Below are 12,351 nucleotides of genomic sequence, written 5' to 3'. Positions count from 1 at the left end.
TATACCGTTACCAAGAATGCCATCCATGCCCTCATATACTTTGAATGTTTTTATACAGGACTACATCCATGTATACCACAGGTGTCAAAAGTCAAGTCCCAGGGGGCCAAATCTGGCCCGCCATATCATTTTATTCGGCCTGCGAAAGCAAATAAAATGTGAAATTCCATCATGTTTGGTCCAAACCGAAATGTGAAATTTTCCCATGTCTCCTCTTCTTTTCCTTTCGGCTTTTCCCCTCAGGGTTCGCCACAGCGAATCAATGGCCTCCATCTATCCCGGTTTTGTATATCCTCTTCTCTCACACGAGCTACCTTCTTGTCCTCTTTGACTACATCCATAAACCTCCTCTTCGGTCTTCCTCTCTGTCTCCTGCCTGGCAGTTCAAGGCTCAGCATCCTTCTCCCGATATATTGATGAGAAAGTTTCTTCAGCCGTCATCTGTACTTGTTTGAAGGTGTCGGACGTTTCACTTCTTATCCCAGATGCTTCTTCAGCGAACATTCTCCCGATATAGTCACTCTCTCCTCTGGACATGTCCAAACCATCTCAGTCTGGCCTCTGACTTTCTCTCCAAAGCCTCTAATATGTTGTTGTTGTGAAATTTTCCCATGTAAACCACAATAACAGTCATTATTTTTCATTTCAAATTTGAAAACTAGTTATTCATTAATTTGTTATGTGCTGTATATGTAATAAGTGGGTGGGATTAAACATTCTAATGGCTTCCCCAAATTTATAACGGCCCTCAAGAGGAAAACCATAACTAAAATGTGTCCCGTGGAGAAAAATGAGTTTGACATCCTTTATGTATACTTATTGCGGAGAAAAAGTATTCTATCTGCCTTTAAAGAATAACATTGCAAGCATAGATCATAGAAATGTACCATATGTCACACTCATATTTCATCGCCAAGTTGCAATCTTGCATTTAAAATGCAGTTATTCCGTTGGTTAATAATTTAGATTCAGTTCCAGTGTCCCAAAGAATAAGGCATTCTTTCCTTGGTTTCAAATTATGATTATTGGGTCGGCCACCAGGATCAGACGCAGCACTAATCTGATTTAAGTCTCCTGTTCATTGGCTTGAGTTCAGCTCCACTTTGCCAACTGGACTGCCGCCGCTTGATACTTTATTGTTAAACGTAACCGATAATTGTTACATACTTGAACATACTTGATTGGGTTAAATGTATCCAATTGAATTAATTTTATTTAACTGGGACCGATGAGTACTTTGTCTCTCGTGTGAAAGATGAACACATTTTTTGGGGAATCATTGTATCAAACCTGTGTCGGCAACAGATACATACTCAATCATCACACGGAACAAAATCACTCTGAATAAAGGCAAACTGAATGTCCTTTGTCTTTTTTGTCATGCCTTTTAGACCACCGTGGCCTTAGATACTCCTTTGGCGCATCCCAAATTACTCAAGGCAAAAGGGGGAGGGAAACAAGCAAGACTCATAAAGACAGACATCTTGCTGACTCATGGCAAAAGGCCTCTTTAGGGCTGATGCCAAGGATATGATGAAAATGATTCATTAAAGGCCAAGGATTTTAGCTGGTTTTACCTTGCTTTCAGGCCAGCCTGGCACTGGGACATTTGATCTCAATTGCAAAGTGTCCCATTTGCTTCCGACATCACTGCTCTCGTCTGCATCAAAATGTCTTGCTCTGCCTTTAGGCGTGCTGGCTTTGGGGCAAACGGCACTTCTTATTTGGAGCTCCAGTGTTTCCAAATGGAAAATTTGGGTTGGATCAGAAGGGAAATGAGCCTCATTTTGGAAAGATGATGTAAGTAAAAGATAACCTCAGAGACCAATTGCAATAAATCGTGTCACGATTGATGGCAGCCACGGCTCATTAGGAAAAGTGTGTACGTGTACGTGTGTGTGTGTGTGTGTGTGTGTGTGTGTGTGTGTGTGTGTGTGTGTGCATGTGTGTTTGTGTTTAATTGCTGCACTAATTTGCAGGCACTCAGGAAATGGCCCTTGGGTGGGTCTTACAAAAGGCACACATATTTACCATAGATGCAAATGTTTTTGTAATCCTATCGTTCCTAAACTGGTCAAGGAAGGTAAGCAGAGAAATATTGGATGGTGTTCATTTTTCACTATTTATCTGGGTCCCATTCAGATGACTCAACTGTATGCGTCAATCGCCAAATCCTTACCCTCAATCTTAGTACAGTGATACCTCGGTTTACAAACTCAATTGGTTCCCAGAAAGTGTGTCTAAGGCGAAAATTATGTCTTCCAAACATTAATTTCCCATAAGAAACCATAAAAATGAGAATAATCTGTTTCCAGATCCCCATAAAACACAATTGTCTACTAAATAAGCCTTAAAACTACACATAATATATACCTTGTTTTATGAATAAAATAAAGTGCTATTGGATTGTAATTAAATAAATAAACTGTCCTGTATAATAAAGTCGTTTTATTCACCTTGGATTGGATTGGATTGGATATGCCTTTATTAGTATCACAGTGGAGAAATTTACATTTCACAGCAGCAAAGTGATGAAAGGAATGAAAGTAGAAAAACGAAATACATGAGCTGCTGGAAAGGCAGCCACTCTCGCGGCGCCGCTTTGTGATGGTCGTTGATGTAGTTTCCACTTGATGATATCTGAGTGAAGTTGCCGTGCTTTCCCGGCGATAATACTCTCACACACTGTCCCCTGCTAGCTGCTTTTTGTTAATCCAAATCAACAAAAGTTTTTCAACCTCTTCTATTGCCTGTGACCATTGCTTAGTCAACACAGAAACACCCTCAGCCACACGTAGCAATGGTCGACGTAGCATACTGGTACTGGGATGCTAAGTCACACAAACTCACACCTCATTGTGATTTTCAATGATCTCCTTCTCAGCTCGACCGTAATTTTCTTTTGTGTCCTCTTTGACTTAAGGCTAGCATGTGGTGGGGTCTTTTTCTGTCCAAAAAAAAGACAAGTACTGCACTCGAAAACAAACCGTATGCACTCAGAGAAAGGGTGTGTGGAAAAGTAGTCTGGCAGCCACGGAGGCACTGTTCGGCCGTGTGGTTTGGTGTTCTTCCGCCGAAAACTAGTCCGTCAGCCATTGTGGCGCTCCGCGTGTTTCCCGAAAACTAGTTTGTATGCCAATATTATATTCTCGCGAATTTAATGTTCGTAAGGCGAAAAGTTCGTTCGCTAAAGCATTCATACACCAAGGTATCACTGTACTTTGCATACTGAGCAGTTCAGAGGAATTTTAAAAAACTGACCACAACAAACAGTTTTTGTTGAGTCTGTTATAATTCACGCGGGATTCAGTGATGTGTTTCTGTGTCCATAAAAAGTAAATGCATTCGGTCATTATGTACAAAGAAGCAACGTTACCTGTAATTTATCATTTGGTATCATGCTGCATGTGTTTGCTCACACGCGCAGCTAAGGACGAACATCGTTCAGAAGCAGGGACACACAATATTGGAAAAACATAGCGATGTGAAATGGATGTTGATATAAAATCACTTTTAGTGCGATGTTTACCATCTCCCTAAAAATACATTTTTAATCATCTTATGTTCAAAATATCTTTTTTTCCACGTGAAGAAATAAACAGGCTCAATTTATACATAATAGATGGTTATATCAATCCAACCGTTATCCGAAGCCACTTAATTATCATGGAGCTTACTTTGGGCAGTCGGCAATGTACTTTCACACATACATGTACATTATTTCACTGCCGGACATGTGCAAAAATCTGTCCACTCCAGTGCCAGGGTTTTTATCATTCTCACTCAAATTCCAGGACCCACAGAATATTGAGTTTTAGAACCACATAAATATTCACTGCAGCATAAGAAACCTTAGACTCTCTTCTCTTATCAGGACAAAAATAGTTAATTCATAAATGATATGGGTCTTATCTTGAAATGAGGGTGGCTGTCCAAAATACAATGCAATACATACATATTGGTTTATATGGCGGTTTAACAACATCTGAAACTATAACAAAGCGCTAACATCGAAAATTCGAAATGCTGCCCCCTGGTGGAAGGGAAAAATATTCCCGGAGGTCTCTGCCAGGGCTTTATCAGCACCCCAGCAAAGAAAAACCAAAACCCAAGCCAATTCAGGAATGGCAGCTAATGAGTTAATAATGAAGTTATTCAGGATTAGCATGTTGGATCATGCCCCAACATGCAGTTCTTCAATTAAATGGTGACAATCTCATAAGGTGGCATCTGATTAACCGTAGCAAATAAATAAAACACACAATTTGATATGACAGCATTTATTTCTCTCAAGGCTCGAGTTGTCAATGCGCGGCCCTGCATTTTCCTGTGGTTGAATTTCTGTGTTGTTTTGTCCCGATCGACCTTTGTTACAAAAACATTCACTTCTCCAAGCTCACCTGCTGTTTGACGCGAAGGTATTCTCATGTTTAGTCCCTCCTCCTTCTCAAGGTGAACAAGAGCTTTTCATCTCACTTCTCTGCGGTGTGCTCAACCCTTTGAAGAACTGCATTTGGTCAAGCAGCTTCTGTTTTGCCTTATTTAATCATGCCATGCCATATTGAATTTGCAAACAGCGGTCACACCGCATGTGTAAATTGGCTGCATTGTTGTGTGTGTGCAGCAGGGATGGGCAGCAGATTACATGATATATTGGTGTTCAGGCATCGCCTCTCCTTTTAAAATTCCTTTAACCTTGACTTCCCTTAACAACAGGGAGAACACATCTGCCAGGCTGGTGTCAGACATTAGTACACACCGCTCGGGCGGCATTGTCACTTTTTATTAACGCCGAGAGGTTTTTGTATGGACACCAGCTGTTGTATCAAGTGCAAAAGCCTTTGTCACATAACTGACCTTGACTTGAAAGACTTTACTTCAGCTTCCCTCCCTTATAATTCTTAGGTTTGGTCTCATACATTTTCAACGGATTATTGCTCATGACAATGAAGGTCATTGTGGAACTTTTATTTTGAGATTAAAGAGCAGTCTGCATAGGCGCAAGTATGTTCATGTGGAGGTCACGTGGAGGGGAGCGAGAGTGAAGGTCACATTCTTAGATCTGTAATCTGTGCCATCCGTGTCAAATTTTCATGAGGGTGTCTCGTGTTTGGAAGCAGCTTAAGGTTCTCTGACCTTTAATGTTCAACAGCTCTTTTTGTATATCAGCAGAAGGGAAAGAGTTGAAGTGGGTTGGTGAATCATTTAGCCCTCCTATTGGCATGCTTGTCATTTCCCCATTTATGTGGCAGAAAGTAGGGATCACAAAGAAAAAATAATAATAAAATACTCCAGACACAAAACAGTGGCTTCAGAGAGTTCCCATTCGGAGAAGATGCTTTCTTGTTACTCATCCAGTTATGAATATGATTCAAATAGTTCTGAAGAGGAAAGCATAAATGTTTGCAATCGATTAAGGAAGTCCTTCCGTATCATTTTGAGGCGTCAGGACTCCAATGTAGCTCCCCTAAAATGAACAAGGTGGCGCCCAAGCTCCGTTGGAAATGGGCTGATTTGTCTACTGGGAATTTGTGTCAACTAGTATCAAATAGTAGTCTTGGTGCAACACACAACGATTCACCATCGCATTATTCATGTGTTTTCCTTCTAATTTCGCCATCAACACGATGTTTTCAGACCAAACAAAGTACCCAAAATGCATTGTGTGTCGCTTGCTCGGTCAGGGGCGTTCCTGACGTGACGTGACTTCAGGAACCAACGGAACCAACGCGAAAACAAGACTTCCTGAATATTCAGTGCGAGTCTTATAACCTAAATTATAGCAATATGCAGTGGAATCTTTGTAAAATACGCTCAGTAGAAGTCACTTGAAGTGATTTTACAAATTATGGACACAACTTGTCTGGCGGCGTCGGTTGTCCTTTAAAGTGGAGAGCAGGTTGTTGGCACTATGGTCCCATGATTGGGGTCGTCTGGTGCCACGACCAAAGAGTTGACGTGTTAACGGATGTGGAAGGTCATTTTCAATGTATACACCAGGGGTGAGAATATCATACTAACACACACATCACACAGAATGAAAGTGGAAATGGAGAGGCAATATGATTAAACCACCGAGTCCAGACTCATCAGTCAGATCTCATCTCATTTTCCGTACCGCTTATTCCTCATTAGGGTCGCGGGGGTTGCTGGAGCCTATCTCAGCTGTCTTCGGGCACGAGGCGGGGGACACCCTGAATTGGTTGCCAGCCAATCGCAGGGCACAAAAAGGCATACAACAGTCACTCTCACACTCACACCTAGGGACAATTTGGAGTGGTCAATCTGCCTGCCATGCATGTTTTTGGAGTGTGGGAGGAAACCGGAGGACCCGGAGAAAACCCACGCGGGTCCGGGGAGAACATGCAAACTTTTATTTATGCATTATGAGCAACGCTGAATGGTGTAGGTCAGTTTTCCGATTCCACTGTATCTTGCATTTAAAGTCGCAGAGCAAATAATCTAGACAAGGGCGGTCACAGTTGGCAAGATTCCCAATATCCCTGTTGAAACAAGACAATGATTCATGATATTCCAACTCCCTTCCGTCTAAATTGAAACATCATGCGCATACAGGTTGGCCCAAGAGCTCAAAGAGTTGGTTTCGGAGGCCTTCTATTAAAATTGTGTGAAGCTCACTGGCAGGAAAATAGCCCTAATCCTGTGTATCTAAGACGCATGACAGCAGACGTCAGATGGCCCATTATGACCAGGTTGGCGTTTGTTGTCATCAGATTTAGGTCGACAGCTTAAAGATGACCTTTATCAGTAATTGATGCCAGCGGCTCAGTCTTATTTATTTACTTATTGTTCATTATATATTTACACATTGCAACATTGATTAGGTATTTGCTTAAAAAAATGACGAACCAGATCATTTTGTTTGTGCTCCTCACTTTTTTGCTCCCAATTTCAATCCAAATTCTAAACCCAGCTCATTTTTCAAAATTGAGTTACTAGGACAACATTGTAAACCTTAAATGTCATGACAACCCGTGGTTGCTGGATTTAAACCGAATGAAACAGTCACAAAATTGTTATTTTGACCCTTGCTCAAATTCTCTGTTAAGTATTTAGACTGGCGAGTGCATGGGTTGCCATAACCTTTGGTCATGATCACAGACGGACGGCTGACCAATTGTGTGACCAACTTAGTTGGTCCACTTAGCAGGCACCTAAGGTGAGGACAGTTGAAGCGAGGTAGAAACTTTGTATTAATTAACCTTTATGGGAAAGTGGCCATGAGTGTTGAAGGTGTTTTGTATCCATAGAAACCATGCAGGCGGGGCAGGTTCAGTGATGAATTCTCCCAAGACTGTGACACTGACACCGTCATAGTAACTGGCACATTGTACATCCAGTGTCACTAATGCTTATTATACTTACTATTATACTTATTTGACTAACAGTGGTGTTCTGTCACAGATACAAATAATCCACCTTGAACCTTTGGTGTTACAGTGATACCTCAACTCACGAACTTAATTGGTTCCCAGAAAGTATGTGCAAGGCGAGAAGTTTGTCTGCCGAACATTTATTTCCCATAAGAAACCATTAAAAATTTGAATAATCCGTTCCCAGGTCCCCGTAAAACATAATTTTCAACTGAATAAGACTTAAAACTACACAAAATATCTTATTTTATGTATAATAAATGTGCTATTGGATTGTAATGAAATACATAAACTGTATTGTATAATAAAGTTGTTTTATTTAACTTTGTGATGATCGTTGATGTAGTTGCCTCTTGATGATATCCGAGTGAGGTTGCTGTGCGTTCTCGGCGATAATGCCCTCATTCACACGGTGCCCTGCTAGCTGCTTTTCGGTAATCCAAATTCTATTGCCTGAGACCGTTGATTAGACAACACAGAAACACCCTTAGCCACACGTAGCAATGGTCGACTGAGCGGACTGGTAATGGGAGGCTAAGTCACACAAACGCACACGTCGTTAGTGTGTTTCTATGATCTCCTTCTGCTCTAACGTAATTTTCGTTTGTGTCCTCTTCGGCTTAACACTAGCCTCTTGTGGGGTCTTTTTCGGTCCCATAATAGCAAAAGTACTCCACTCGATAACAAACCGCGTCTACACTCAACGAAAGTGGGTGTGGAAAACTGGTCCGCCAGCCACCATGGCGCTGCTCGACCGTGTGATTTGGTGTTTTTCCGCCAAAAACTATTTCGTTATCCAAGACTAAATGCACGCAAATTTAATGTTCGTGAGGCTCAAATGCGCGAGCTAAAGCGTTCGTAAGCCAAAGTATCACTGTATCACATTATTCTTCTGAATAAAGATGATTCTGATCACATTATATCATTTTATGTTTTGCAATTCACTGATTTCAGCACCATCCATTATTACAAATACACCAGCCTTGCCCGCAACATAATGTCGTGCTAAAGTACTGATATGTGCATTTTATCATGTTTAGTGTTTTCACAATACCAAAATCTTCTTCTTTTCCTTTCGGCTTTTCCCTTCAAGGGGTCACCACAGCGAATCAGTGTCCTCCATCTTCAGAGGTTTGATCCGCATGTTTCTTTTGCCCATGCTTTTACGCCGGACCGGCACAAGACGACTTATGTCCCTTTGTGGCTACAGAACAAGCAACTTGCTCAGTAACAAAATACTAACTTCAATTGTAAAGTCATAGAAAGTATCCTGAGGCAGGTGCTGAAATGATACCACACACACTAAGTGTCCATTTACTGTAACATAGAGTATAGGTCATGTGTAGGCTTTATGCTTAGAAGGGGGCCAAAATGTATTGATTTATTTATTTTATTCGGTTCTACTGGGGGTTGGGCATACTGGATTATACCACCCACTTTGTAACCATATGCATGGCGAAAATGTGCACAAAATCCATGCTTGCAATATGTTTCATTTTCTAGCTTACTTTTTCAATGCATGGCCCACTAAAACTTACAATGTACATTTTTTCCATGTTAGCAAACTTTTGGATGAGAAAAATTGGTTGGCATTTTGTTGCTACAATATATTGTACAATGTTGCATTCCTTTTTATTTTAGCTATAAGTTGCAGTATAGTAGAAACATTTTTGACCTGCTGCTCAGAAGCATTAGGACTAAAATAACCTATTAAATAAATTAATAAATGTCAATAAATGTATTTATATCAAATACATGTGAACAGAAAGCACGTGGGTGAGTGAGCGGGTGTATCCCGCTTTGTGTAGATCAAGGGTTGCATCTTGCGAAATGCTGCTGATGTACCGAAGGAGCAAGAGGTGGTGAGGGGGAGTAATCCACCGAAATGACAAGCTTCCTGAAAAAAAATATTCACTTTTTTCTTGAAAAAAAATCACTCAAAGGGGCTGTTTTCAAGATAGTGGGCTTGAATTTTCAATTTGAATCCAATCAGAACTAATCCACATTTATCATACACTGGGTAACTGTGGCGTTTTGACATTCCTTGAAATAAGAAGGAAATGTTTCCTCCGCCTTCACAGAACTCATCTACATTTATCATCCACTCGGTAACTGTGGTTTCGGCGATGGCGGTGGTGGGGCAGTCAGTCGGAAATGTTGCTAAGTAACAACGGTGGAGACAAGGTGGTGAAATGAATGCGATGTAGCGGTGTGCCAATTCCAGCCTTTAACCGCTTCTTCCTCTTCTGTGTCTCTTTCCATCTCTTATAGGTCTCCCAGAGGAGATGTGCAGAGATTTGCCACTGACACCCAGGGCCATGGAATGCAAAGACATCTTTTCAGCAATATTCCTCTCACTCCTTATGTTCTTCATCGAAACATAGAGAAAGAAATTCTGACAACCTGCCGTGTGTATAAAGGCAAATTGTATTGCCTGGATTTTCTTGAAACATGGTTGGTCTTTCTCCTCAGTGTTGACTTGTGTCCACAAGAGAGTGGTCACATTGTTTTTGGAACTTGAGAAGTACATGTCACTGTCGACCTCATGATTTAGTTGACATTTGTTTCCTCGTAGTGCTGCTGAACCATATAAGGGGATCCGAGTATTGAACATGACTCATGGGGAGGAACCTGGCCCTGAGACACACAAGGATTCAGCTGTTTTAACTTATCTGGAAGGTTTACTGATGCATCCAGTGGTGGCCGGGCCTGCGGCCACGGCAAGCAGGAGGTCGGAGGCTGCCCACAGCAACCAAGATCAGGGAGACAAGGGTCCATTTCAGCTACCTACTCATGGCCCCACAGTTCCAAAGGCAGGAAACAGTGGACCGACCATGGGTGCTTCACAGCACTTGAAGAAAGCCCGCCTCTTGCGCTCTGGGACTTGGAATGATCCAGGGAAACACGCTTTGAATTCACCACCGGTCGAGTTTAATGGGCAAGCAGGAGGCCTGCAAAATGGTTCACAGGATTCTCCTCATGGAGGGGAGAGTACTCTTTTGGCTTCCCTGCTTCAGTCCTTCACCTCACGACTTCAGAATGTGGCAATGTCTCAGCACCCAAGCAAGCCGCCAAGTGTGGGTTCCTCTCCCTCCACTGCGCCACCTGCAGATAAAGAGCCACTGCCTATGTATGGGGCAGCCTCAAGCCGCTTGAAGGGCTTAATGAGAAAGAGCAAACTTCAAAATCACAGCAACACCCCTTACAGTCGTCGGGGACACAGTCATGACAGACCACCAGAATCACCCCGGGCTGCCCACAGTGCCACACCCCCTTCGGTAACTGAATCAGTATCCTGTGCAGACCGATTGAAAGCTGTCGCCAACATGGTGAAAATACGTTCTAGTCCGACCCCTTCACCCAAGCCCAGTGTTGCCTGCAGCCAGTTAGCCCTGCTGTTATCCAGTGAAGCTCATCTCCAGCAATACTCAAGAGAGCACGCTCTCAAAGCTCAGCTCTCCGGAAGGTCTGCCAGTGAAAGACTTGCCGCCATGGCAAACCAACAACATGGCCTTGAAAAAAGGCCTCAGAGTGTGGGTGGGACTTTGGCAGAGACTCCAGACACATTAAGTTCTTTAACAACCCAAAATGGAGTGACAATGACAAACACACAAACAGAAACACTCCCTCGGTTGGCTCTATCCAGTCCACATAGCCCCCGTTTGCTGTGTGGGCACGCCCAGAGCCTCTCACCCACTCCTCCACAACCTCCGAGCCAGTTTCACAGCCAACCCCCTCGGGAAAAGCGAGGCTTTGACTCACGACCAACTCGCCCGCCTCAAACATGCAGCAGTTTGTTGTTGTTGCTGCTCAACAACCATAACAACCAGAAGAAACTGACAAAAAACGGACACCTGGAGGACAGCTTTAGTGTTCTTCCACCAAGCGGCTCTTCTTCAGTCACATCCGATAGTGAATGTTCCACCCATGAGAAAAGCTTGACCAAGGACAGCAGCGATGCAGAGACTTTCTATTCAAGCTGCTCGCCAATGGATCTCTCGATGAGAAACTGGGCCCAAAAACAAGATACCAGGCCAAAACCTTCAGCCATGTATTGCTCTTCTTCCTCACTTCTGCCCTTTACACACACTGTATCCAATTCCACCACTACGGTTTCCTCCAGTCCAACAATATTGACTTGTCCTTCTTCTGCTCCGCCCACTAACTCAGTCTTTTCACTGCTGCCCACCGTTGTCTCTTCTGCCTCACCTTCAATTTCTTCATATTCCTCCTCCTCTGCCTTGACCTCTTCATTGGACATACTCACAGAATCTTTATTAAAAAAGTGGAAGCCTGAGCCACCAGGCGCAAACATGGTAAAGAGCCAAGAGCATGAAAGTAACCCAGACCTAAAGTCCCAATCTAAGGTAACACTCGTGCAGCTTCTGCTCGAGCGCAAAAATAACGATAAAGTAAGAAAGAACACAGATGGAGATATGCCACTTGATATAACTATGGCAACCATGTCTCGAAGTCAGCCTAACCTTGTGTCATGGGGTGAGTCCAGAACGAAAAGCCCAATAGATATACCTGGGACCCCGAATCAGCCTACATGCTCCCTTAGTAGAGACCCAGGTGGTACGTTGTCCCCACGCCCTCCTTCCCCCCAGATCCAGTCGAGCCCATTGGATTTGTGCAAGTCGAAAGCCTTCCCTGCTGGGAAGGCTTCAGAGCCAGCCTTCAGTGCCAGTAAACTGTTACAAAATCTGGCTCAATCTGGAATAGCTTCATCCTCCCCACCAATCCCATCTGGCAAAGGATTGAGTCAGGAGCTTGACAACAGCAGACCCTTATCCTTATTGGAAAGACTCAATGCTCCAATCAATAGGAGTGCCACTTCCACCCCACTCTCTGACGTACCTGCGGGAGGCGGCACTCCTTTAAATACGAAGGAAGCATTTCCTCCACCTTCACAGATCGAGAATCTTTTGGAGAGGCGCACGGTGTTGCAGCTTCT

At 43.1% G+C, this 12,351-nt stretch overlaps 1 protein-coding gene across 2 annotated transcripts in view; it reads left to right on the top strand.

Moving 5' to 3' along the window:
- The window catches only part of nrip1b (nuclear receptor interacting protein 1b), a 55,600-nt gene that overhangs the window by 37,948 nt on the left and 5,301 nt on the right, over nucleotides 1–12,351 (top strand). The window contains exons 1-3 of one of the 2 annotated variants that reach the window (XM_089017226.1): nucleotides 1,691–1,800; nucleotides 9,666–9,848; nucleotides 9,970–12,351. The exon at nucleotides 9,970–12,351 is cut by the window's right edge and continues 5,301 nt beyond it. In XM_089017226.1, the coding sequence (XP_088873352.1) occupies nucleotides 1,796–1,800; nucleotides 9,666–9,848; nucleotides 9,970–12,351 (2,570 nt within the window). In that variant the 5' untranslated portion in view covers nucleotides 1,691–1,795. Of the gene's footprint in view, nucleotides 1–1,690; nucleotides 1,801–9,665; nucleotides 9,849–9,969 lie in introns of those variants that run through there. The other variant, XM_089017227.1, reaches the window with a different exon arrangement.

The sequence above is a fragment of the Hippocampus bargibanti genome, linkage group LG16, assembly GCF_051943395.1.
Source record: "Hippocampus bargibanti isolate YZ-2025 linkage group LG16, ASM5194339v1, whole genome shotgun sequence".
NCBI classification, from domain to species: domain Eukaryota; kingdom Metazoa; phylum Chordata; class Actinopteri; order Syngnathiformes; family Syngnathidae; genus Hippocampus; species Hippocampus bargibanti.
Note: the sequence above shows the minus strand (reverse complement) of the source record. Positions and strands in the feature narration are given on the sequence as shown.